The sequence below is a fragment of the Teleopsis dalmanni genome, chromosome 2 (genome assembly GCF_002237135.1).
Source record: "Teleopsis dalmanni isolate 2A chromosome 2, ASM223713v2, whole genome shotgun sequence".
Lineage (NCBI taxonomy): Eukaryota > Metazoa > Arthropoda > Insecta > Diptera > Diopsidae > Teleopsis > Teleopsis dalmanni.
In genome coordinates, this window is record NC_051847.1 from 131,959,890 (window position 1) to 131,987,249 (window position 27,360).

Consider the following 27,360-nt stretch of genomic DNA (forward strand, 5'->3'; position numbering starts at 1 on the left):
TTGAAATAATTTGTGTTAAAGACTTCAAAAGCGTTGTTAGGAGAAACAACTAAACACCAGTAAATGTAAACTGTGTTATGACAACAAATCATGCACTTTTAATTATGAACAAGGGCTTGGTAAAGTTGAATAGATGCTCATATATTTTGCTCATTATAAAATCTATTAAAACTGCTAAATTCTAAATAATTTAACACCTTTTGCGTCAACATCAACAGCAGTGTCAGCACTAGGACCAACAACCAGTACCAGTTTCAACATAAGCACCAGCATTATTTTCACCATCATCATCGTTTCTATTTTATTTTATTTTTTACTTTTTTTTTGTCATTATAGTTATTAATAATAATATGACACATTATCAACGTCAACGCCAGTAGCTACAGACGGAAGTACGGAAAGAACACAAACAACAACTCTAAAAAACCACGTGCAAGAGTTTGTCCACATAACGTCCGTGAACACACAACCAGGAGCTGCGAAAGACCGTTCAATGTTCATTTGTTTGTTTTCATGACGGAGTAGTCACGTTGCTCCATTTTAGCTCTATAGCGCTTACCATGGATTTATAGTGAAAAATTACCGCTTTTTTTCAATGTTTTTTTTTGCATTTTTTCTAATGTTACTTTCATTAGCGTCTGTATGCAAAAAAAAATTATAAAAACTTCAAAAAGAAAATAAAAACTTCAAGAAATCATTACTTTGTTATCATTAAAGTCATTACAGACATTTTATCAGTTTGCGATACTTTATACGTATATTTGAGTACCTATCATAAGTAAATGGTGAAGAATTTATTTTACACAATGGGCATCCCATCAGTGAAATAAGGAAAATGTATAGAATATAAATATATACATAAGTAACATAAATAATTATAAAAAGAAATTTTTAAAAAATATTGTAAAACAAAAAAAAAAGAATTAAAAAATGATATGACTGCAATTAAGTGCTATAGAGAAACACTTTTCTTAATATACCATATACAAAATATATATAATTTCAATATGGGTTTCTGTTTTTATATAAAGTGGTTTAAATGATTCTATTGTTGCAACGTTCAAATCTTTTAGCCCCAAATACTTGATCATACGTGTTTTGATATTTTGTTACAAAATAAACTATATAGATACCTATGGTTGTGACCTTTTCCAGAAGTATAACTAACTCGTATTACAGCTAGGTATTATCAACGGATGTGGTAGCAAGAATTCCATGTATTCTTTTATAGAACGGTGTCTGATTAGTAAAAAATATCTTGATCCTTAATATTAGTATTAAGTTTAGTATTAAGTATTTATACTAAATATTACAATTAAATACTGATTGGTGAAAAATAAGTTTCAGAACTAATCATTATAACGTAGCATATTTTTATATTCTAAACTTATATGCTTGAAAAACACTAATACTGCTTGTATCAAAAGGTTTATGAAAGTTGGTCCAAAAATTTTGAGCGAAAAATAGAGAGCACCGTTAGTAATTTCTCATTTTTTCGAAATAAACTTCTCTTATTTCTTCACAATATTCCCAAAAATGCTTTCATATTCTTTAATATTTTTAAGTAGTACTTTAGGTCAAGATTTAAAGAATTCATCAGTACAATCGACAAGAATTTTTCCGAGTAGAAGTTTTATATATATTTATACATATATTATACATATATTTTATATGTTTATAAATATACATATATTTATAAACACCGGTAATACATTCAATATGTTATGCTGCAACGGCTACCAATAATTTCTTGAACAATAATATCTTTAAAAAAGAAACAAAAATATTTTACGGATTGATGGCATTACGAATAATGGTGGACCAACGGTTGGGAAATCCTGCAATGAAGATGTTTGGTTTCAACGAGACTGTGCTAAACATAATGCATTTATTGACAGAAAAATCAAAGAATTAATAACACAACTTAGTCTTTAGAAATAGTGCTATAGCAAAGCAAAATGGTGTGCTCTAACTTCGACATAATATGTTTTTGAAGTAAATGACGTCATTGGTCTTGTTATTACCTATGATTATTTTCAATTTTTTATTAACCGATCAACGATTTAATATTTTTAATAGTTATTCAAAATAACTTCTTAACTAATTAATATTATTTACTTATGAAATCATATACAGTGTACTATGTTAATAAAATTATCTAACTAATGTTTGAAAAAAATATACTCTTGCTTGCATAAAACTCTCTTCTATGACCTGATAATATATGTATAAATAATTTTAAAGGTATGAAATTTATATCACAAATTTATAAATTGTATAAATTAGGTATGTATAAAATGAATAAGACCATTTCGTTTTGCTAAATATAGGTGAATCAGTGGTTTGATATTTTTAATTAATTTGCATTAAAAGAGGGTATTACATAGTAATGCAGTATATTTTACATATGTATTTTACACAGCTTTTAGGATTTAATTAATTTATTATTGAGTTTATAATTATTTTTTAATCAAGTTGAAAATCCTTTTAACTACATAAATATCAAAAATAAACGGATAGACAAAGTTTAAAATTTGCTTTAATAAAATGAATTATAAATGTATCTACAAATCTACATGAGAGCGGAGCATTTCATTAAGAGAACGTTTAGAATCTTTTTTTTTTGGCTAAAAATTTATATCAATTTTATGGTTAAATTATTCAAGACAAAACAGGATATTTTCCAGACAGAAAAATTTCACGATTTTATGGCATTTTTATGGTGCTAGAAATTTTATTTCCCAAATTGAAATTGTTATTTGCAGTTGATGTGAAAAATATAATAGTCACAAATGTACAAGGAAGCTACAGAAGCATTTTATATTATTAAGTAGGAGTAGATGAGTAGAATAGCCCATCTGTAAAAGTAAAACAGAATTCTTTTATTCGTTTTAAAGTATCTAATAATTTACATAGATTTATAGCGGAATTACGTGATGGATTTGCAAATCGTATCGTTGTGCTAATATTGCAATGCAATTGATTTTGTATGTATGAAATTTGCGTTACATTTGCACCGATAACATGTATCTAAAATTACTGAATATACAATTGTATACGTAAGTATAATACTAAATGAAATTCATTCATAAATGTATACATAGATACGCGTAGCAGATACTACTCTACTCGTATCTACTCGTATGCAAGTTAGTATGCGGCTTTAACCTCTGCTGCTTGCTAGCTAATGTGAATCGCGTGTGTAACTTCTGCATTTTAATTGGCATAAATGCCGTATAGATATCCACAATCGTGGTGAAATGTATCTAAGCATAAATGCATGTGCATTAAGTGCATTTTGCATATCTGAATAATTTATATACGCAATTTCAATAAGCGATTGATTATAGATCCTGTTGTCAAAGTAACAAACCACATTTACTATACCAACTTTAATTAATTTAAAATAAAGTTAGCGAACATTTTAATTACTAAAACTTATCGAAAAAATATTGTATCAATCAAGTAATCCTCAAAATATTGTGGTTTTATTCAATCATTCATCCTTACAACCAACATTAGCAACATTGTAAATTTAGCTATGGTCGTGCAACCATTAGCATAATTTAGAAATATTTTATTTATAGTAAACTTTGTTCAGATAGCTTTTTACTTTGTAGATTTATAATAAAATATTTTTTCTCCGATATTTTATAAAAAAAAAACATAGCTAATGAGCTTATTAGTTTTATTAAAAATAAATCCCTACAGCAATAACTAAGGTCAAAATAAAACCTATGCTCTTATAATCAATTATATATAAAAGAATATAATATTTTGAAATAATTCTAAGTAATTTTTCAAATTCGCAAGAAAACAACATTCATTAAGTTACTGATAACAAAAATCACAGCAAAATAAGCAAATAATTTAATTAAATACAACAGTAGTGCTTATAATTAACCTACCCACACAAGTTATATATATATCATTTCATACGTATCTATAGAGCACTAAATAATAAGAATAAACATACTAAGTCATTTCAAAACAAAAAAATTTAATGCCGGACTACTGATATCTCTCTCAGTAATTAAAAGTATTTGCTATTAAAAGCAACAAGTCATTTATAATTCCAGAGAAATAAATTTACAGTAACCACTTTAGAAGAATAACTATACAGTAATTACTTAAGAGATCTAACTTCAGAGGTATAACTCCACTAAATGACACCTATAGATGGAATTTCATTAAACGTATTCAATAAAAATTTCGATATATGCGAGTAGTACAATGCAATTACCATACTGAACAGTGATATGAAACATTGATCAGTAAAGATATAAAACATGGCCTTAAATTGTGATTAAGAACCAAACAATTTCTTTCTGAAAATATTCATAACCGCTTATTTTTCTTTTATACAGCTCCCAGAAAATTTCAATTAAAACACAATTGATATAATGACTGCAGTTCTTTAAAGAAGAGTACTCAGCAATTCTTTTACTTAATATATACATGGCTGATCTTTCTTTATACTCAAAACACGTAGTTGCTTCTTTTGCAGATGGCTCTGCAATTTTTAGTCATACAATGACCACAAGTGCATCCCGAATCCTCTCAGCTCATTGGAGTCTTCTGGAAAAGTGACTTACTAAATAGTGCATGAAAATTAATGAAACGAAAAGTGTGCAAGTAACTTTTATGCTGCGCAAGACCAAATGACCTTTTGTTATGCTGAATAATATTTTCCATATCATTATCAAACGTTGTGGAATATCTTGATATTCATCTTGACAGAAGAGTAACTTGGATTAAGCATATCAAGTGTAAAACAGGTGAAATTAAACTAAAATCACTGCAAGCACACTAATCACTGATCACTAAATCACTGCTTAAAAAATAACGTGCTAACTATAGAGTACATTGAACTATGGAGCTATCGAAAAAAGATATTTTTTTTGTCTAATAATTTACTTCGACAAGAATTCGGTGCACGTTGATGCCTTAAAAAGGAACAAATTCACAACGATCTTGAAAGACCAAAAGTTACTTAAATTATAGCTGCATATGTACTTCTAAAAACACAAACCAAAATCATATCAAAATTATTACCCAACGGCTTCTAACAGTTATTTCCTGGTCGCATGGTCTCCAGATTAAAGCTAAAAACCGCCATATCAGCTTAAAGTGACAACATAGTAAATTTCCGCAACTAAATTTAATTTTTTTTTACCTATTTTTTTTTTCTTTTTTTGTACCTTCTAATTGCATTATGTATAAATTTAGGAGTTAAATAAAAATAAACAATTTCTAGTAAAAATAAGATACAATTTTAAAGAAATAAATAATATACAACATAATATATTGGGCCAGACAGGAAAAAGTAAAGTTTATGAAACACTGAGAAGAGAACGTCATTAGTTTCTAAAATGCACTTCATCAGCTGAAATTTAGGCAATATACTGTAAATTTATTTATAAGAATTATTTCTATTTAATCCATAGCTAGCTTTATAGTCAAATAAATGATTTTAGACTTCAATTCTAACGGTGTATTTTATATTAAGGTTTAAGAATTATGTCATATTTTCAGCTTTGAAGGCTACTAGTCTTATTAACTTAAAAGCTTTTATTTAATGAAGGTACAATATAGTGCAGTAGTTTAATTAGCTGAAAAATTGTGATAATACATCTAATCATTAATGCAACCTAACTTTTAAGACTTAGGAGTACATAGTTGTTCTTATACATGGTTTAGTTAATAACGTCCAACTGTGAAGAAAAAACACATATGTACATATAATGATATTACCAAAACATCCACTTTAAGTAAAAAAGGCCTTACAACAAGACATTAACTATTAAACAATATGCAAACAACTTTACTAATTATGGATCAAGGCTAATAAGGAACCCACAAATTACCAAAAGTGATAAACGAATCTGCTATATACGAATGTGTTTTCAATGCTACAAATTTGCAATGTTGCAAATTTAGCATAAACTTTGGGACCCGGGTTTTTGTATGTTGTATTTAAGTTGGAGATTATTAATTTACTACATTCACTAAAAATTGAATAAACCTTTTATATACGAAATATATACAATATATATTCATTTATTTTTTATTTTCCTAATTATTTGAATTTCTGTAAATATTGCGTAGTACTTTCTACTTTCATAGTTTTTAAGAAATACTAAAATTTTATGTTCCTATAAATTATTCAACTGATATTATGAATAGAGAGGCAAGGCTAATTTTTAATAGTCACTAAATTATTTTAAAACCTACAATTTATTTTTATATCTATATCTTTTTATTGGTTTGTCTGTTGAACTTAGTAATTATTTAATTTCTGTAAACTTATCCATATCATTATAGCTGTAATCCTGAATTGCCTTTCATTTGCAAAAATAAATAGTAACGGAAATTAAAAATAGTATTTTTTTTTCGTTTTTGTTTTTAGCAGGGTTTATACATTATTTCATTCATTATTTACATACATGAATTTGCATAAATTTGAAAATGCAATTTGACGATATTTGTTTGAGAAGAAAACTAACGAATACAAGTGTTGACAGCAAGTTTACTTCACAGTTTAGTGATTGCAGGCAAAATAAATGAAAGGCACACAATCGAAACATAAAAATCAAATCCAAAACGACTTTCAGATGCAATACTTTTACTTTAATATTAAAATCATAACAAGAAAATTTAATCTTTAAACAAAACAAAAAACTTGAATCAACTAAAAGTAATTAGAAGTGTAATTTAAAGAAAACTATTAAAAGAACTTCTAAATATTATGAAAATTACGAGGACTTAATAGAATGACACTTCTAACTGATATAGATATATTTAATAGCAAGCAGGACTAATAACACAAAGAATTAATGATATGACGAATTGATACCAAAAAGTATGTACTATATATATTAATCTATAAAGAATAAATATAAAAAATAATAGCATGAAAAGTTTCTAATAGAAGACATCGATAACATAATGAAGTAATATCACGAGCTACTAATAATAAGAAAATTATTTTCAGGATAAGGGCCCCTCTCCCTTATCGCTTTTGGCTATTTTATTATATAGCGTCACTGAACAACCACAAATTACTTACTAAAAAAATGTTTGAAACCGGTGTTACAACACCGTGTCACTATGCTTCTCTTCTGAGTTTTACTATATACCATTACTGATTTTCAAACCATACGAACGATATCTTATTTTAACGATTTATGTGCACCACATGGTTTAAGATGTTTAAAAACGTTTGATTTCGGAACATTAAAGTATTTGCTACTCTTTAATTTGTGGCTTACTAGCTAGTTTCAAAGTTCAAAAAATTATAATTCTTGTATGGTTTGTTTAAATAAAATCATATAAATGTTCGATGGCACATCCAATTTTTCTTATGCGTTATTTAATTATTGATTGAATTAAAGTAACTACCATAGAATAAATTTTAAATATTATAAAATTTTTTTTTCATTTTATTTGTATTAAAATGATTTTTCACTTTTGGATATACAAATCTAAATATGCGCATTTTTTTGGAATAAGCAGTGTAAAATGTTTAATTTCGGAACATCGAAATGTTTGCTACTCTTTGATTTGTGACTTGCTAGGTAGTTTCGAAGTTGAAAAAATTACAATTCTTGTATAGTTTGTTCACATAAACCCATATAAATGTTCTGTGACATATCATTATTTTGTTCAATTTAATAAATTATTGTCTTTATATATTATTCAATGACTATACCTACCGTAAGACAAATTTTAAGTACTAATATTTTTATTTTAATTGCTTTCAATTATAACAAATTAAGATAAAGTGCATTAGACCAAAACCAGATAAGATGCTTACGTATAAGTAAGGAAGTGAGATTTACCTAATGAACTTAGATTAAAAGAACTGAAATATTTAGTATATAAAACTATTAATACTTAATATGTCAAACATTTTTAAGTTACAAACATCTGGAAAAATTTATTATATTTTTAAAATTTCGATGTAAGGCAAATAAGTGAACTTTTGTCTCTATTTTGTAGTAATAATTTATTTTCTTTCTTAACTGTGAAATTAGCTAATTCGGTGATTCAACGTACGGGTACTATGTAAATGTCTATTACACTGCATAATGTAGAAAACTTTATACAAAAGCACTAAAATAACTAAAAATGCAAAATTGGCTATAACACTTATGCTAGGTTATTGCAGGTGTCTGGTTTAAAGTTTTAAATATGCATATTTGTTGCTTTTAATTCATGAGGGGCAATCACTTTTGGTCGTAAGAATAAAGAAATGATTGCGTGAGTTTGCATACTATTTCTTGTATAGTAAATTATTTTTATATTTTTTTTTTAAATTGTATCTTATGTGTTCAGCCACAGACGAAACACGTGATTCATACAAATTTCCGCTAAAATTCATATGACATGCAAAAAAGAAAATGTAGAGAATAAATGACAAAACAGATTAATGGGTAATATTAAAAGTATATTCTATGCGATAAATATATATTTTAAATATATTTTTAAAAACTGTTTGATGCGCAGTTTACTTCTTATTGCCAATAAGTAAATTTAAATATTTAATTATATTATACACATTCTATTTTTGGATAATTTTTCCACGCAAAATTATAAATTTCTACTTTGTGTCATTTTTATAATCAATTGGGAATTCCATTGTGAGTTTTTTACTACATTTGTTTATATTAATTTAAAGAATTTGTAATATATTTTTGGAAATAGAATGAAATAGAAATCAGTAGGTTGTTGGCTCCCCGCGTAACATAATACTGCGAATGAGATCCTTTATGCTACAATCTGACTGAACAGAGGCCAGTCAGTTTTTTAAATGAAGGCTAGAAAATGACTTACCAACCCTTGAATGTGGTCTGGATTTTAACAGCTTAACTACGGTTAATAGAACATCTACTTCTGGTGAAAATAAGTTTAGCAATCTACTCTTGTCTTAATAATCTAAATCACATGTCGTGACATGCTACAATCTGACTGAACAGAGGCCAGTCAGTTTTTTAAATGAAGGCTAGAAAATGACTTACCACCCCTTGAATGTGGTCTGGATTTTAACAGCTTAACTACGGTTAATAGAACATCTACTTCTGGTGAAAAAAAGTTTAGCAATCTACTCTTGTCTTAATAATCTAAATCACATATCGTAACATATGTTATCAACGCACAACAATTTTTACATTATTTCTATTTTTCAGAATAATTTTCAAATCACAATAAAGAAAACAATTCTAATTTAAATGACACAATATTCTGTAACGATGAATAATGATCAAAAATGTCATACTTTTCAGGCGAAATATCAGGTAGCACGCACATAATAGATCTTAAAAATCTGGAATGCAGATTACGCCTCAAGGATGAGGAAACTATCATGCATATTCTTTGTGACGGTCCAGCTTTAATAACGCACAGAACAAACGTGTTACATATGGAGTTTCTTTCACCAGAACAGGTTCTCTAGATTTATGTAGTTGTAAACTTTGTTCACAAAGCTTTTTTGGCTTTGTGTAATCAATAATGGATCTGTTAAAATAGACTCTTCTGGACGCTGAACCGGTTGTTGCGCGATTTAACGTCTAAACTTTTAATAAAAAAAATTTTTTTAATAATAAATCTTAGAACACCCAGTGATTTGAATACTTAAAATTAGTTTTAATTCATAAATTTATTTAATGCAGTTGCATATTTTAGTAATATTAAAAAATGTTTATTATTTTGTTGTTAAGTATCAAATGTTTTATATTTTGTATAGAAAAAAAAATTTTTAATAACCAAAAAATAATTTTTTACATAAATGCGTAGGTGCATACATACAGAAAAACTTCCTAATTGACGATGAACTTGGCACTGATTTTAAGTTAAATTACCGTATCTGAAAAAGAAAGAAAAAATTGAAATACATTTCATTAATTAAAAATTTTAAATGCAAAGAATTTAATTACATCTATAGATAATTTGTTGTCACGACAGCGTTACTTTTATCTTGAAGTCATTGAAACCAAACAAACTCATTACAAAAAGTAGTTGTCATGCTTTTATTGTTGGTTTATAGGGAAAACATATCTCAACACAATCATCTCCTCTTTTTGTATTTATGAAAAGCATAAATTCTGTGAACGTGCTGTTGTATCTCACAATCCACAAATAAATGTACGGAGTTCTTTTTCTTTTTTTTTTTTTGTTTGATTTTTAATGGAATTTATGGAGCTTATCACAGTAAACAGACGACTAATTGCTGAGGTAGATAGATACCAAATGACATATAGAATCTCACCCACTTGCAAACATTAATTGTTTTGTATTTACTCGAGTAATTCCGTGCACGATTTTGCGTATCTGTGAGTTTGTCAGTTTGTGTGTTTGCATAAATTGTATTTACACTTGGGTTAAATAAATTTAATGTGTCAACATATTTTATCAGAATGTTTACACAGAAGGGTTTGAAATTTCATTTTTATTTTTTATGCAGTATTTATTATATTAATTTTTTATTCTTTGTTTAATTACAATTCAACAGTAATGCATCAATAAAATAAATTTACTAAAAATGTAGCTTCAATGTAAATGCAACACTCCAATTGGCAAATTTGCAATTGAAAGATAACATTTTGATAAGAAATGGAGATTTTTTTGTTTTTGTAAATTTTCTGTCTGATTACAAATTAAGAAAGCCACATTATTTCTTGGGATTTCATTTTTATTATTAGAGTAACTTCAATGCAATAAAATATAAGATAAGAGAAAATATGTCATAACAATTATCACAAAAATTGCATCAAATAATTTAAGAGTGCAAACACTCGTGGTTTTTATTTACCTAAATTAAATAATAGAAAAGCATATAAAGGCTTTTATTATGAAATTTTATATACATGTATATACAAATGCATGAGAATAACTACACTGTATTGCAGATAAGAATTTATTTATTTTAATTTTATTTAGGAGATCAACAGTAGCTTTTTATTTGACTTAATCCAATACAAGGGTTAATTAAAAATATATCGTATTAAGCGTTATCATAATAATCTCTTAATTAGAAACCTTACAAATTCTTCCAGATTTATAAGATTTCAGCCTAAAAGAACTGACTTATACAAAGTTATAAACGATAACAATAAAATGGATATTAAAATATATACATTTGTATCTCTGAGATACCTTCCAGATATAATACAAAGAAACAAAACAAGAAAACGTAAATAATATTATTATAAATAACAACTATAGTATAACAAATTTTGACGATATAGACAAGAAATAATAATAGGTGTAAAAAATTAACCACAATGTATAGAAGAAAAAACTCTTTAACTGCAAACGAGAAATAAATTCAATAGGGAGGAGTAAAAAAAATGAATATAATGGCATCTTCAAAAGGAAAACTATTAATTTGCTGTCGGGTCCTTCTTTTTTTTTCTTAGCATATCAGACCAGAGTGAAAAAGGGGATCTTTATCGCTTTATATTCCTTTAGTCAGTCTTATATTCGTATTGCTTTAAAGTGATTGTACATATACAGAATCAAACCATATTTTTGTATAAGATGGCTTATCCATTGCTAAATCAAGTTTAGAAACTTACAGAGAACTTTAATTTGTAGTACAAAATATTCTTCGTAAACGCCTCTAGACCAAGAAAAACTTCATTGATATAAATTAACAGTATGGTATTGATCTCATTAAAGAACAGGTATTCATCTAAAAATCTCATTCATCTATAGATGTATCGAGGTCATGGATGTATGGAGATGTATGTATGTCAGGAGATACCTCTTTAGAGGAGGGTTTAATCATTTTTACGTCAGATCGCTGGTATGACCATGAACTTGGTTTACTGATCTCATTATCTCCAGATATGCGAAAAGAAATTGTAGGAGTTCAATTCTGAACTTTCGAGAAAGTTAAAAATATTAAGCAGTTTCGTTCTATACCTCAAAGAAGAGTAAACAATGCGAATATCAGAGGTCGACATTTGCAACCTATGCTTTTGAATTATAAGTGCTATGAAATTGCTATAGTGTTCATTGACGTGGTGATCTTTTTGATGCTGCAAATTAATGTCTGTTATTTTCGAAATATATGTGCATCGCATATTGGTTATAAAACGAAATCATTAAAAGTTAAATGTTGGCTAAATTATCAAAATACGGCATAACTAGGTGTTCCGACAACTAACATTTTTAGTCATTGAGAAAAATCTTAAGCAAAACCATTTTTTTTATTGTAGTTTGATTCTCTTTTAGCTACTTTAATTTATTATTTTTAATGTTTAGTAATATTTTTGTAATATTATTAATGTGAAGACCGGATAGAGTGACCAGACACTGTGATTGCAAAAAATATTAGAAAAAGAATTATAAATGTACTAATATCAATCACATTGTCTATAGCATTGCTTCTCGTCAATGGGGAATATTGAAAATTATACGAAAAGAAACAAACCTGCAACTTATACAAGGAAATCAAAGATACAGTTTTTCTTGCAAAAAATTTTATTTTAGATAGTACGCACTTAAGTATTAAGTAAGTTGCTTCTCCAAAAGTGGTAATTGAAGATTCACCAAAATCACCAAAATTGCCCATTTATACAGAAACAACAATTTTTTTTAAGCCTTGATTATGTTTAATCTACACCAGAAAGTTTGTTTTCTCTCACTTTTGGTGAAATGAAGGAGGCGTAGATATTTCCAAAATATAACATGATCCAATAATATATTGAACATTGACGTATAATTAAAAATATTTGTGCTTGCTGCCGCAGCAGGTGGATCCGCCGTATATGTACGGGTATCACTTGGAGACTGTAATTCCACTGGGTTTAGACTCATATTTTATTTCCAGAAAAAAGTTAAAGAAGAGAGCAAAGCCCTAACGATGGGTTACAAGCGCAATGTCAGACATATAAGCTTTGCTCGTAGTGACAGGTCACTTTTAAATAGGCTATTACTAACCTGAAGAACAGACACCATTTGCAGCTGCTCAATATGAGTAACGACGCTACATTGTGGACTCCGCTTAGCTTCATTACTCCTCATTCAACCTTAGAGGCATGGAAGACCCTACCAGTAGCATCGCCGGAAGATTCTAAGTAACTACTGGGCTTCCTCATCACGTCAAAGTGGCAGTCCCCGATGATAGCCATTTATTGTTTGAAACTTTTAAGGATTGGAAACATAAAATATGAATACAACATAAGAGACACAAGAAAATTTAAACACTTTCAAGAACAATAAATTTTTTCAAACAATTTCGAATTAAAAACAAAATTCTCATGGACAGTAATGAAAGCGCAGTTAACTATTTATCTTGGATGCAGTTACTTATATTCTATAGTCGTTATTTTTGGTTAGAATAAGAAACTAACTAGATTTCTGCATAATGTTATAAATTAAAAAGCCAAAATAAACTCAATTTGAGATTACAATAAAAACAAAAGGCAGAAAAAAATTCGAATGTCAGCATGTCAGCAAACTACCAAAAATCAACAACTCGTAGCCTTCCCAAAACCAAAACTAAGTGACAAGAATCGCACAGCAGGCTGCGAGGAACGTGCCTCTTAGAATTTATGGCTTTATACTTAGGATGCTCGTATCCGTAACTCGTACTTCATACGCTATCTGTGTGACTTCGTTCAACTAAAAGATTTTTGTAGATTTTTGTCTGTCTGTTGCTTTTTAATTGCAAAACTTTTACCAGCTTCCGGGCATAAGAATGGAAGAGCATATGTCTTTAGTAGTCGGTCATCATGACAGCTTTTGCATCGAAGACTTTTGTTTTATTTCCTTTTCACTTTTTTTTCTTTTGGTTTTTTTTTTGCATTTTAGTTTTGTTTTTATTGCGGGCATAAAAAGTTTATACCAAAAAATAATTTCTCGCCTCATGCAGCCATAAAAGTTGACCAATTTATAGTTACATTCTTAAGAGTATATACTTTAAATATAGATATATATACTACATACATATAGGTAAATGTATTTGCATTTCTACAAGTTTAGCTTTGCATTGACTCTATGAAGTAAAAATTGTATAAAGTTTTAGAACGAAAATGATATTTTGTTGGCCATAAAACAATCATTAGTAGGGAAAAGTTTTTATGTCTCATTGCGAAGATTTAAAGCTTCTTCTGAGGGCTTCACTAAGGAGAGGCAATGATAGCTATAAATGTTATGAGACAGTTAATTTGTTTAGCAAATAAAGCGTTGTTGTTATTAGAGATTGCTACGAAGGATTTTGTAAAGATACATTTGTCATTACCAACAAAAAAACAATAAAAAATTTTTGGTATTCTTTTTTATTACTTGGATTATTAATGAGGTATGGAAAATAAGCAGTTTTTTGTTCAAACAATATGTAAACTTAATTAAGAAATATCATTTTATGCTTATAAAAACAGTATTACAAAATCTTATTTAAATTATATTATTAGAAATAAACAGACATTTTTTCAAACATGCAATCAACTTTCAACTTTCAATTTATCTCAACGTAGAATATGATAAAGTATATATCATAAGGAAATATATAACTACAATATATTTGCTGTAATGAGGCAAGATTAACAAAAAATTAAGACAAAGCACTGTGAACCTATTTTTAACCGAAGCAATTTTAAGTTGGAACCTTCGATTTAATTAAATTAAGTGTAATTGAACTGTTTAAACTTTTTTAATAATTTTTTTGACTCTTAAGGTTTACATTTTACAATAATGATTGAACATTCTCCATTGGCAACAGAGCCTTATTAAATATGACGAGCTTATGATGTTTACAAATTACGATATATGAATAGTAGTATCAGTAATATCGTAAGGCCAGACTCGTAAGGGTAAGTGCGACAATCTCTCAGGCTGATGGGAAGCTCTTGATATGGTCATGTCTCTGCCAAGGGTGGACTGCTGATTGTCGGGCTGGGAAGAGAAAACTTCCCGGGTACGTATTTATAGTAATATTTGTTTTGATATGTGTAGCTTTCAAATTTGTACGATACCTATAAAAACCCCCAAATCTGAGGTAGACTGTTACGCCGAGGATGCTTGACTGGAGGGGTGCATCCAGTCTTTTAGTAATGAACTCAGGATACCGGGCACTCTCCTGTTTTAATTAATGCCTTCTCAAAGTATGGGGCTCTGCTTTGGGTGACTGTTCTTTCCCTTATATTAAACACTGTATATGGATAATAAACTAAATATACCAATTAATAATATAATTACAGAGTCAGAGGAAGAAGCTCTACTCCGTTCGCCAACGAAGGTTGGAGGAAATCTTGAAAAGAGGCTTGAAGCATCTCTCAAGATTCAGGATCTGGATGATCTGAACCCATCTGCTCAGAGACCAATGGTATCAAGCGGTGGGAACACCTCTCCGGTGATTGACACCTAGAGTCCTATGGACACAGGTGACCACGATGGCGGTGCGTCTAATGCTAATACCCAGAGCATGGTGAACTCAGGTGACGGCAACATAGAGACCAGGAAGAAAGCGGAATACTTCACCGGGGCTCAGAAAAGACGCATCAAGGCCATGATTAGGGATGGATTGGATTTGGAGACTGCGAAGCAGAAAGAGAGAGAGCGATACTCTCTCTACAAAGCTTCCTTGGCAGCAGAAGGAGAAAGTGACAGACCCAGTACCAGCAAAAGGTGCAGATCTAATAACACATCTCCCGAAGAAACACAACGCCCGCAGCCCAAAAAGCCAAAAGCCACTCAACACACATCTAGCTCTACCGGAAACCAGCTAAAACCGACTCCATCTTACAGGGATGTAGCCAATGCTTGCAAAGTGGCTATCGCCCATGAGAAATATCCGGAGGTGAATCTCACTGGTGACCAAATGGAGTTGATAAAATCGAAGCTCCTGGAAGAAATTGACAAACTTCCCAAGCACAATAGTGTCTACGGCTTCATCACCAGTGTTAACAGAGACGGATGGCTCTCATTAACATGCTGCAATGGTGAAACGAGGAACTGGCTGACCACTTGTGTCCCAAAACTCAAACCATTCCCGGATGCTATTCTCAAAGTGTTTCAGGGCGAAGAGATGCCCAAAACCTATGTGTGCATCACATTTATTCCCCCCTCTGCTGTGCTACCACCAGAAATTCTGATGTCCCGATTGGAAAAACAAAATGGTGGCATTTGCACATCATCGTGGAGAATTCTCAGGACTGAGAAAGATAAGAATGGTGGGGAAACCGTTACGATCTCAGTGGACGAAAAATCCAAAAATTGGATAGTCGGTCAGGCAGGGAAGCTGTATCTGAACTTCACACAAATTCACGTACGTGTGAAGGGAGAGCCAACTGGACCCAAGAAACTGACGAGAAAAAGGCCATTTACGACAGAGAAACCCAGTGACGTCAAGCAACAGGTGCCTCCATCCAAAAGGCCGCTTTCAGGTGATAGACCCAGTACCTCAAAAGCACAGGCAGATAAGCCAAGTGAGACGGTTAAGGTCACACGGGACAGCACCCGAACTGAAGTCGGACCCAGCACCTCAAAACAGCAGGGTGGCACACCGGTATCTAGCATAAAGGACCAGAAGCAAGGGCCAAAGAAACCAGCTTCAAGATCCCCTCGACAGGAAGCACCCACTCATGGGACAAAATTGCCCAAGTGGATGCGGAACGGTAAAGGACGATACCAATAAAATGATGAGGTGCCTGCAGGTTAATCTTCAACACGCCAAAGCTGCTACGGCGGTGTTGACACAGCGACTTCTATCTGAAAAGATTGACCTAGCCTTTATCCAGGAGCCATATGTATATGAGAACCAGATAAAGGGAATAAAAGGTAAGCTACTGTACGATCATGCTAGCCATGGTCGACCTCGTGCTTGTATTGTGGTAAGAGATGACATTAATGCTTTCATTATTCCACAGCACACCAACAAGGACCAGGTAGCAGCTATAATTTCTGTGGACACCCCAGTAAGTAAGACAGAGCTCATTGTCTGCTCATCTTACCTACCTGGAAACTCCCAAGACCTGGACTTCCTATCACTGAAAGGACTAGTAGACTACAGTGTTAAAAGCAAGAGGCAACTCATCGTTGGAAGTGACACTAATGCACACCACACGATCTGGGGCAGCACCGACATCAATAAAAGAGGTGAGTGTCTATTTGAATTTATAACTGGTAACAACCTATATATTTTGAATACGGGCAATAAGCCCACTTTTATAAACAGAATCAGGGAAGAGGTATTAGACATCACCCTAGCAACACAATTTATAAAACATTTTATCAAAAACTGGAATGTTTCAGCAGAAACATCCATATCTGATCATCGTCAGATTAGATTTGATATTGATCTAAATATGAAGATAAGGGAATCGTATAGGGTGCCTAGGGCCACAGAATGGGATCTTTATACTGACGAACTCAAGGCCAATCTAGGCAGTAATAAACATACGATAAAAAATATTCATGATTTAGAAATAGCTGATGCTGCCTTAAGCACAACTATTATAAATGCCTACCATGGGGCCTGTCCGGTGAAAAATAAGACCGGCAACAGAAGTGCACCATGGTGGAATAAAAAGTTAGCCAAGCTAAGAGTCGAATCCCGGAGACTCTTCAACAAGGCAAAAACCAACGGTGAATGGGACAATTATAAAAATGCCCTCACCGCCTACAATAAAGAAATTAGAAGGGCAAAAAGAGAATCATGGAGAGGCTTTTGCTCAGAGATTCAAAACTTAAGCAATAGCGCAAAAATCCACAGGGTTATCTCGAAAAGCCACACTAATCCCATTGGGCTTCTAAAACGACCTGATGGTCTTTATACCAATGACTGCAAAGAGTCACTTATACTTCTAACAGAAGTACACTTTCCGGGATCTACAATTTACGACCAATCAATCTCCCAGCTTAGTTCCCTGGTGACCAAAAGGCCCAGAAACAATGGCTGGAAGATTGCTCGTAAAATCTTCACTGAAGATAAAATTAAATGGGCGATCAACTCATTTTCTCCTTTCAAAGCTCCTGGAGCAGACGGAATATTTCCAGCACTCCTACAAAAGGGACTAACTGACCTTATGCCCTACCTCATTAATATCTTTAGAGCTGGGCTGGCGATGGGAATCATTCCCACTAATTGGAAGGAAGCAATTGTCAAATACATACCTAAAGGAGGAGGTAAACCTAGCGAACTTCCTAAATCCCATAGGCCTATAAGTTTGACTACATTTCTTTTAAAAACTATGGAGAAGATAGTGGAAAGGCATATAAGGGAAGAGTATTTATCTATAAATCCACTCCACGCCAACCAATACGCCTACCAACAAAATAAATCCACCACACATGCATTACTCAGTCTTACTAATAAAATACAGGAGTCTGTAGATTGCAAAGAATATGCGGTGGGATGCTTTCTTGATATTGAGGGAGCGTTTGATAATACTGATCACTCACATATCGAAAGATGCCTCCATGACAGAAGAGTAGATGATACGACACGCACATGGATAAGCAATGTACTAAGAAATAGAATGGTTAAATCCACTCTCGGCAATGCCGAAATAAAAGCACATACTGTAAAAGGATGCCCACAAGGGGGTGTATTATCCCCACTCCTGTGGTCAATTGCAGTAGACGAGCTCTTACATCGACTCAGTGCCAAACATTTCGAGGCACAAGGCTATGCTGACGATATAGTCATACTTGTCAGGGGTAAATATGAAGACATGATCTCATATCGACTTCAACAAGCCCTGAACATCGTTAGTAGATGGTGCAGTGAAGTAGGATTAAATGTAAATCCTAAGAAAACAAGTCTGGTAGTCTTCACAAAGAAAAGGAAGAGAGTACTTTCCAATTACCCATTCCTAAATGGAGAAGAGCTATCATCCGTTACCCAAGTAAAATACCTGGGAATGATTCTAGATGAGAAGTTGACGTGGAATTCTCATGTAGACAATGTCATACGAAGAGCCAGAGAGGCATTATGGACCAGCAGAAACCTCATTGGTAAGCACTGGGGCCTTAATCCAAAACTCAGCCTTTGGATGTACACATCTATTGCCAGACCAATTGTAACTTATGGGTCAGCTATCTGGTACAAAAAAGCACAACAGAAGACTGTAATAGATAAACTTCGCAAGCTGCAGAGATTAGCCTGCATAATGACAAGTGGAGCGATGAGAACTACCCCGACAGCAGCCCTAGAGGTTGCATTGGGGCTCCCGCCACTTCACCTTCTAGTCAAAAAGGAAGCAATGACTTTTATGGCCAAGCTACAGTTGACTAGCAATCAATCAACAAGACTACTCGATAACTCCCTGTTAGGTAGGGAAATGCAAAGAGAGGAAGGACTAAATATCACCATATCTGACATTTGCTTACCTAAATTCAACTTTCACCAAAAGTTCCTAATACTAATACCAGACAGAAATGAATGGGAACGGAACATACCTCCATTCGCTGGAGACTACCATCTGTGGTACACGGATGGCTCCAAAACGATGGAAGGAGTGGGGGCGGGAGTATATGGAGTAAGACCTAAAGAGGAAATATTTGCGAGTATGAGTAAAGAAAACTCAGTTTTTCACGCTGAAGTACACGCAATTGAATTATGTCTCAGGGTATATAAAGGTAAACCCGTCACGGGAAAAAACATATATATCTTTTCTGACAGTAAATCGGCACTCCTGGCACTACGCTCACCTCGAGTAACCTCAAAAATAGTGTGGGAATGCCTTCTACTTCTCAAAGACCTTGCTGAAAAGAACAGAGTCCACTTAATATGGATTCCAGGGCACAGCGGTTTTGAGGGAAACGAAAAAGCAGATGAACTAGCGAGAAAAGGGGCGGCCTCATACCATATTGGGCCACAACCATTCTGCGGGCCTTCGTGGAGCTTTTTCAAACTTAAAACTAATGAATGGTTGGAAAAAGCAGCTCAGAATGATTGGGATAATACAATTACCTGCAGACAAGCAAAAGAATCCATGCCGTTTCGATCAAAAGCCAGAACTAGGGAGCTACTTATGCCGAACAGAAGTGGCATCCGACTTGTCACAGGTTTTTTAACTGGACACTGCGGAGTTAAAAAACATTTATTGAATCTAGGTATTACTGGAGACGATAGCTGTAGACTTTGTTACGAAGAAGAGGAAACAGCAGAACACATATTGTGTCACTGTGATAGTCTTGCAAGACTCAGACTTCGCTACTTATCCATTGCCTATCCGCTTATAACGGAAGTAGGCAACATCTCTCCAAAGGACATACTGGCATTCTTAACTGCTACTCGTCTATGGAACTGAAGTGGGTATGTCACAATAATCCTCGAGGATGCAGTGACGCGGAGACTACTTCCCAACCCTTCTTCTTTTTCTTTTATAAACTTGTCAAACATTGACACTTGTCAAAATTGACTGTAAAGGTTTTGGTATTCTGTGACATAAATAAAAAGCTCTTTACCTTGTTAGTTGTCAATACTACAAATGCTGTTGACAACTATAAAAATATGCTCTTTTTAAGCATTTTTTATTTTGTGCATGCATGACAAATATTCTTAACTAAAATATACGCTCTTTACAAGCATATTTTTTATTGTTATTTGAATGCATGAAAAATGCTTTGGCAACTTAAAATATGTGCTCTCTTCAAGCATTTTTTACGAACACTTACGAACCATAACGAACAGTTTTCTATACAAAACACTTTACACCATAGTGTGGTGAGAAGCACTAGGTACTTGAGCTTTGAAATTTGTCAAGATGTGTCCAGAATACCAAAAAGCTTTCTGCTTTATAAAAATCAAAAATTTTATTAAAGAATTTGACAAATCTGTCAAGTGCACAGAATAGGTCAAGTGCACAGAATATCTAAATAATTTCATTTATTTAGAATTATACGTTTTAATTCTAAAATAACGCTAGTATATATAAATTATTCTTATTAGTTTCTTTGTTCCTCTCACAAAATTATATATATTTGTCTGTGATTAGACACTTAGTACTATTTTTATATTAATATTACATGTCATATATTGCATTATTGTTATAATAAAATAAATTTCTAAATATATTATTGTGATATATTACATTATTATAATTTTATTAAGTTCCCTATTTGTATATTAAGTGTAAAATAAATATAGATAATCGGAACGAAACATATAAAAATGTTGAATGCAGATGAAAATAACCAGTATCTTAGTGTACATTTTACTAACACCCAATAAAATATAGTAGCTCACTATGGGAGCTAATTCCTGTCCATGTTATCCAATTGCTTAATTGCAATAGCTTAATAGTGCATTGTGCATAAAGATAAATGCAAATAAAGTTAATTAAATAAAAAATAATAATAGTAAGAAGTATTGATAACTAATATAGTGAATCCGTTCAAATTATAAAATATAATATAACTATTAACCAGCCAATTAAAAATCTCAATTGCAAACTTTTCAAAGGCAATAAAAAAATACAAATGTCAAGGAAATTTTAATATACATGCTTTCTTTAAATGTATATTTAAAACTGCTTAACTAATTTATAAATTAACTAAAAAAAACTATTTGCTGATAAGAGTTTTATTGATTTTCGCACCACAACCTTATGTTATTTGCACAAAATACTTGAAAATTGCTCCCAACCAAGAACTATGTGGTTTCCATCACTCTTTCTTATGTGCTCGCACATTGTGAATTTCATGCAATTTTGCTTCAAGTTAAAATTGTTACTCATTCGATACGTTGTACTCCATGTACTCAAGTGTCCTAAAAGTTTGAATTTCAATTAAATTCCTAAAGAACTACAATAAAAATTCATTCATGCAACATTTTTGCAATGACTTAACTTTTGTTTTTGTGGTTTCACGGTTTTATTTATCTTGAGAGTTTGTTGCCTACATAATTTTTGTTTACTTGTAAACTCTTCGCTTGTCTTCGGTTATCTCCTCTTTGTCTCAAGCAAAATTTATTTTAATTTACCAGTAAATCAATTATTTTAATTATTCGAAATTTTCATGGTCTTTGTTTGCCTTAACCAACCATTCCGATATACAACACTCATACTTCGAATTTCGCATAAAATATTGCCATTTTATTTTGTGGGTTTTTTATGGTTGATATCCTGGCGAGATTAGTATTGGCCATAATAAAATGTTGAGGGTGTTAATAGGTTGTCCAGGAATTAAAATTGGTATGGCTGTTGTTTGCTGGCCTCATGAGCTGCTGTCAATTGTAATTGTTAATAATTGTTAACTGTGATTTACAGAATTATCATATAAAATTTGTTTTTGATTATTATTTATTTTGTTTCGTTTTTTTTTTTTGTATTTACTATAGATAGCAAACAATTGCTTTTAATTGTGCCTTTTATTTACAATTTAATTGAGCAAAAATAATTTGAAATTATACGTGGTTTATATAATTGAATATATTTTTTTTTTTTGTGCTATAGCAAAAATCTTTTTTGGAAATCTGTAAAATATTTATGAAAAATGAATCAGTAATTAAAGTCATTAAAACAGAAATGATTTGTAATTATAAAAGTTCCAAGAAAATTCTGCAAAAATTACAGTTTAAACTGCAATTTCAACAAATAAATACAACACAATAATAAAAGATTATTAAAACCTAAAGTATGATTAATATGACATCATTACTTTTTTAAAAACTGAAACGGTTCTTGAGCTACTTAATATAACAAAAAAAACTAATTAAAATCAAAACCCTGGAGAGGTCGATATGCGATCATCGATGGGAAAGTCTTGCAACATGTGAAACGAGCAGTACATTATGGGCAGGAAACAATCTTAAGCAGACATCATTGCTGATAAGATTAAATAAAATATTTTCTATTTCTGATTCTGTTTTTAGACTGAAGGTTGAACCAGCCAGAAGTGAATAGATCTTTTCCTCATTTTCATTCTTCATACCCTCTGCTACAAACCAGAGAACAGTGACAGCAGGTATGTAAACTACTAACCTCACACTAACAACCTACAGAGATTTCGAAGCCGCAAATATACAGAATTGAACTTAGCTTGTGCGCTCTCAAACAACCAATCAAATAACGAAGATTTAGCATTAAAATGGTGCAAAGCGCTTATTGGACTTATGGCTTGAGTAAGCTCTTCAACCAACTAACCAAACAAGAGCACTACGCAATATTTAAAGTTGAAAAGTATTTTAAAAAATTCAAAATCAGTCTTTATTGATACAGACGTCTGTCGATTACAATTTAATAAAAAATGTTGACTGCATACAATAAATTTTTTTTAAAAAGATGACTAAGCGCCTTATTATCAATTAATTATGAATTCTATGGTAAAGAAATATGTGGTAAGATTGTAAATATATGGGCTCTAAAATGTTATCATCTTACATTAATAATATAATCTAAATGATCTTGTACTCTATATCTCCCATTTTGCTCTATTTTCGGGCATACTTTTTTAGTTTCGTAATCTTATTCCATTTTAGCACTGGTTATTTTTCCAATGATAAGATCCCTTTGATATTGTATTCGAAAATATTTCAAGGCTCGTATAGGTCAAACAACTTAGCAGTAACAATCATTTACTTTGTTATATATATCCCCAGATAATTGAAATGTTCCACTACTTCAAACTTATATTCTCCCACTTCAAAGTTCTGCGTACTGTTGTTTTTCAATTATACCATATTTTTTATTTTATATTTAGTATACAAAAACCGAACAAATCTACGTGTTATTCGTATGTTCATAAAATATTTTTTATCGCACTTTTAAAGTAAGAAAAGGGAAATATTATATAGAAAAACATTTATCTCTTCCGATCAATTAATTTATGTTTCTATAGGTTATAAAATACATATATTATCATACGGAAGAGGCATTTGTTAAAAATAAATGTTGTTGGAATATCTTTTCCACAGGTTAATAATACTAATAACACTAACAATAACTAATTATTAATATGAAAAACACATCTTGTGTAAATAAAATCATTAACGATCAACTGAAATGTAAAAGCCTCTTACAGTCAATAAAAACTAAATAAGCTAAACAACGCTTAAAACGATCAGTACAAAATTAATCTCTAATCGATATCTAACTTATTCTGATCACTTAGCAAGTTACCTTGGATTAACTTATTGTAAAAAGCAATGTAAACGGAAGTAGAAAACGAAAAAGATGGCTGACAAACAATGAACGAAGCATCGAATGCAGTGCAAGATCGCATAAAATGGCCCACAGTATTAAATAAAATGTATTTATAATGCGTGACTAGACTTGTAAGCAGTAGTTTCTCAACAGTTTCTCGAACTACTCATCAGTGAAAACAAAATATACTTTAAGCAAAATGAAATCAACAGGATGACTTTAGCACTACCCATCAGTGTCTGTTTCTGCTTTTTAAAGTAAGATTAAGGAATCTGCTTACATAATTGCTTATTACGGTAAACAGAAAGGCATCACCCGATCAAGCAAGACAACTAACTAACTAACTAATCCATAACGAACAGTCATACGCTGTAAATAAAATATATCTGTCAGTAATACAAAATTTTGATTATTAGTTTTAATTTCTCCTAGAAAAAATTATGATATAATTCAAATTTCTATTCTACGACAAAAAAATAAATCTGTATTCAAATTGAAACAAAGGCAATAGTAAGATAATCTGAAGACCACAGATAGTTTTTCTTCAGACAATTAAGAAGAAATATAATATATGAGTCTACTATTTACAAAGCGACTGACTTCTTGTAAAAATCACGGTATTTGTGCTCGTTCAAAATTCCACATCCATGTTTTTTATAATATTTTATATATTTTTAATTTATAATAAAATTATATTTATTATAATACATAATAAATATAATAATAACAATATATAATACATATAATAATAACAATATATAATACATATATATTATTATAACATATAATAATAACATATAATAATAATATGTAATAATAATATATTTATATATTTAGATCGCAGATTTTTTTTCTGCTTTTTTTGTTTTTTTATTTTTGTTTGTTTTTTACTTATTTACTTATTTTTTTATTTATTATCATAATATATGTAGGTTGCAGGGTTTTTCTTGTTTAAAAATCCCCGTACATGTTTTTTCTTACTTTGTTATATATTTTTATATTTTAATAATAATTATATATTTTCAGTATAAAATTTTTCTCTTATTATTTTCTGAATAAATAAACTATCTTTCAACTTAATTACGCTACTGTATATTGCTATTTGTTTTTTTGAATTCCAACCCAAGAAAATATTTTCATATCATTTGTATAATTTAATTGAATTTCATGTTAAAAGCATTAAATTGGCATGTTTAGAAAGAATTTTATTTTCTCACAAAATATAATAAAATTTAAAACAAAATTTAGCAGATTTTTAGCATAACTCAGGAAATTAGGGTCATCCCGCCAGGAAAATAAAAAAAAACCCTTATCAATACAAATTTGATTACATTTCACATAATATAAAGAGGAGCACAGATACAAATAATAGCGTAGGATACCACAGTAAACAAAAACAAAACCAACAACAACAACAATAACAACAATAACAACAACCACAACAAAAAGTAAAAATACTAAATTCACATTTGTTGGAACATGTTTTGAGGTTAACGAAAGGACAGACATGGTTTGGTTACCAAATCAAATTGAATGTAAAAAAGGATTTTATATAAGATACAAGATACAAATATATTGAAGTGAAAAAATGCCAAAAAATCAAGCCAAAATATAGTTGAAAAAACAAAAACGAAAAATGTCTAAAAACAAATTCAATGTAGCTAATTTGTATGAAAATGAGTATTAAGCAAAAAAGGGTAGCAGGGATTTACACATGCTTATATAGTTCCACAGTCGAGAAGTTATAGTTATAGTAACATTTTTGTGCAAATTTTTGTTTTGTCATATTATTTGTTTCCCTTTCAGCCTAGGCTATGGAATGCCATAGGCAATTTTCCTTTTACGTCCGCTCATAGTTTCGTAGTTGAGAAATTGACGAGGGCAAAATGTTGAAATGAAAACACTATTAACATGATGAGAGAGAAATGAATTTAAAGTGCACTTTTAAGATAAATAAATTAAAAACAAAGTTTTGCTAAATACGTAAAAGTGGACTACTTTCTATTTTTAAAGGTTTTCCTTTTCTCCCCCTTTCATTTCGTACATCTCGTACATCTCGTGCATACACACACAAAAATCTGTATTTCTCTATGAAGAGCCTCTATATATAGTAAACCTAAATTTAAAATAAAAAGTTGGGATAAGTTGAATATTGTACACATAATCATGAAGTTGCATTATAATAATGAACTTAATGTTTAACATAATTAACTACACGAGTTAATGATGACGACTTGTTGATGTCTATAGATGCGTAAATTAGCATATAAAACCAAGAAGAAAAAAAAATTAAGTGCATTTTAAGTTAATTCGCTTTTATTTACCAGAAAACGAGCATGAATATGAGAAAATGTGAATGGAAAAAAATTATTATTATTATGTGCAGTGAAATTGAAGACTGCAAATTTGCCCATGTTATTTTAAAGCGTAAAACTTCACTTTAAATTTACAACTTCACTTCATTTCAAGTTGTAATAAAATATTTTTTTCCGGTTATTACAAAGTGATTTTCCATTTCCCCGACCCATTTCCCACCACATTTATGAATCAAACTCTTTGCCCTCTGGCATAAATGTAATTAAGTGCATCCCAAATATGCATTTGTACGCAGCAATGCAGCAATGCAGCGCAGCAGTGCATCAATTTTTTGTTTTTTTCTGGATAACATAAAAATAATAGCAACAAATATTTAAAATAAATACAAAATTCCAAAGGAAAATATATTTTAAAATTCAGCACGTCTAGTGTTTAAACAACATTAATTACTTGTACCAGTTGTTGGCATTTGACTTGTGGTGAGATGCCACTGACGCACCCTAATAGTGCAACTACAGATGCAGATACTTTTGTTGCTCGTGAAATCGTAAAATATTTTATTCACGCTGTGACGTTGTTGTGGAACACATCAACGAAGGGTGACACTGGAATTTATAGTTGTGGACATGTAAATGTTTTAAATTCTTGTAATTAAATGATAGGAATTCTGAATATTCGTGTAATACACAAGGAGCATTCGATTATTAATATGCAGAACAATAATTGTGCACAATAAGTCAAGGGAAAATTAATACGTACACGTATTTGGCCATTTTTCATTAACTCCAGTTGTGCTATTTTTTTAAATAAATTATCTTTGTTATACTAAATAGAAATTGAGACTATTTTCTGAACAAATCTAATTAAATTTAACATATCCAATATTAACAATCTTAAAAGTATGTCAGTAATATTAATCAATAGTGACGACTACCATGATAGAGAACGC

General features: G+C 30.8%; 2 protein-coding genes across 2 annotated transcripts in view; one reads left to right on the top strand and one right to left on the bottom strand.

Annotated features, from left to right (window-relative positions):
• Window positions 1-27,360, bottom strand: part of LOC119675721 (furin-like protease 1) — a 173,547-nt gene that overhangs the window by 116,272 nt on the left and 29,915 nt on the right. Inside the window, exon 3 of the mRNA XM_038086928.1 lies at window positions 9,861-9,865. The gene's annotated coding sequence lies outside the window, so the exon portion shown is untranslated. The remainder of the gene's footprint in view (window positions 1-9,860; window positions 9,866-27,360) is intronic.
• On the top strand, window positions 14,813-16,961 carry LOC119679038. The gene is made up of 2 exons (XM_038091182.1): window positions 14,813-16,785; window positions 16,875-16,961. Exon 1 carries the CDS (start codon window positions 15,380-15,382, stop codon window positions 16,640-16,642), a length of 1,263 nt encoding a protein of 420 aa, XP_037947110.1. The 5' UTR covers window positions 14,813-15,379; the 3' UTR covers window positions 16,643-16,785; window positions 16,875-16,961.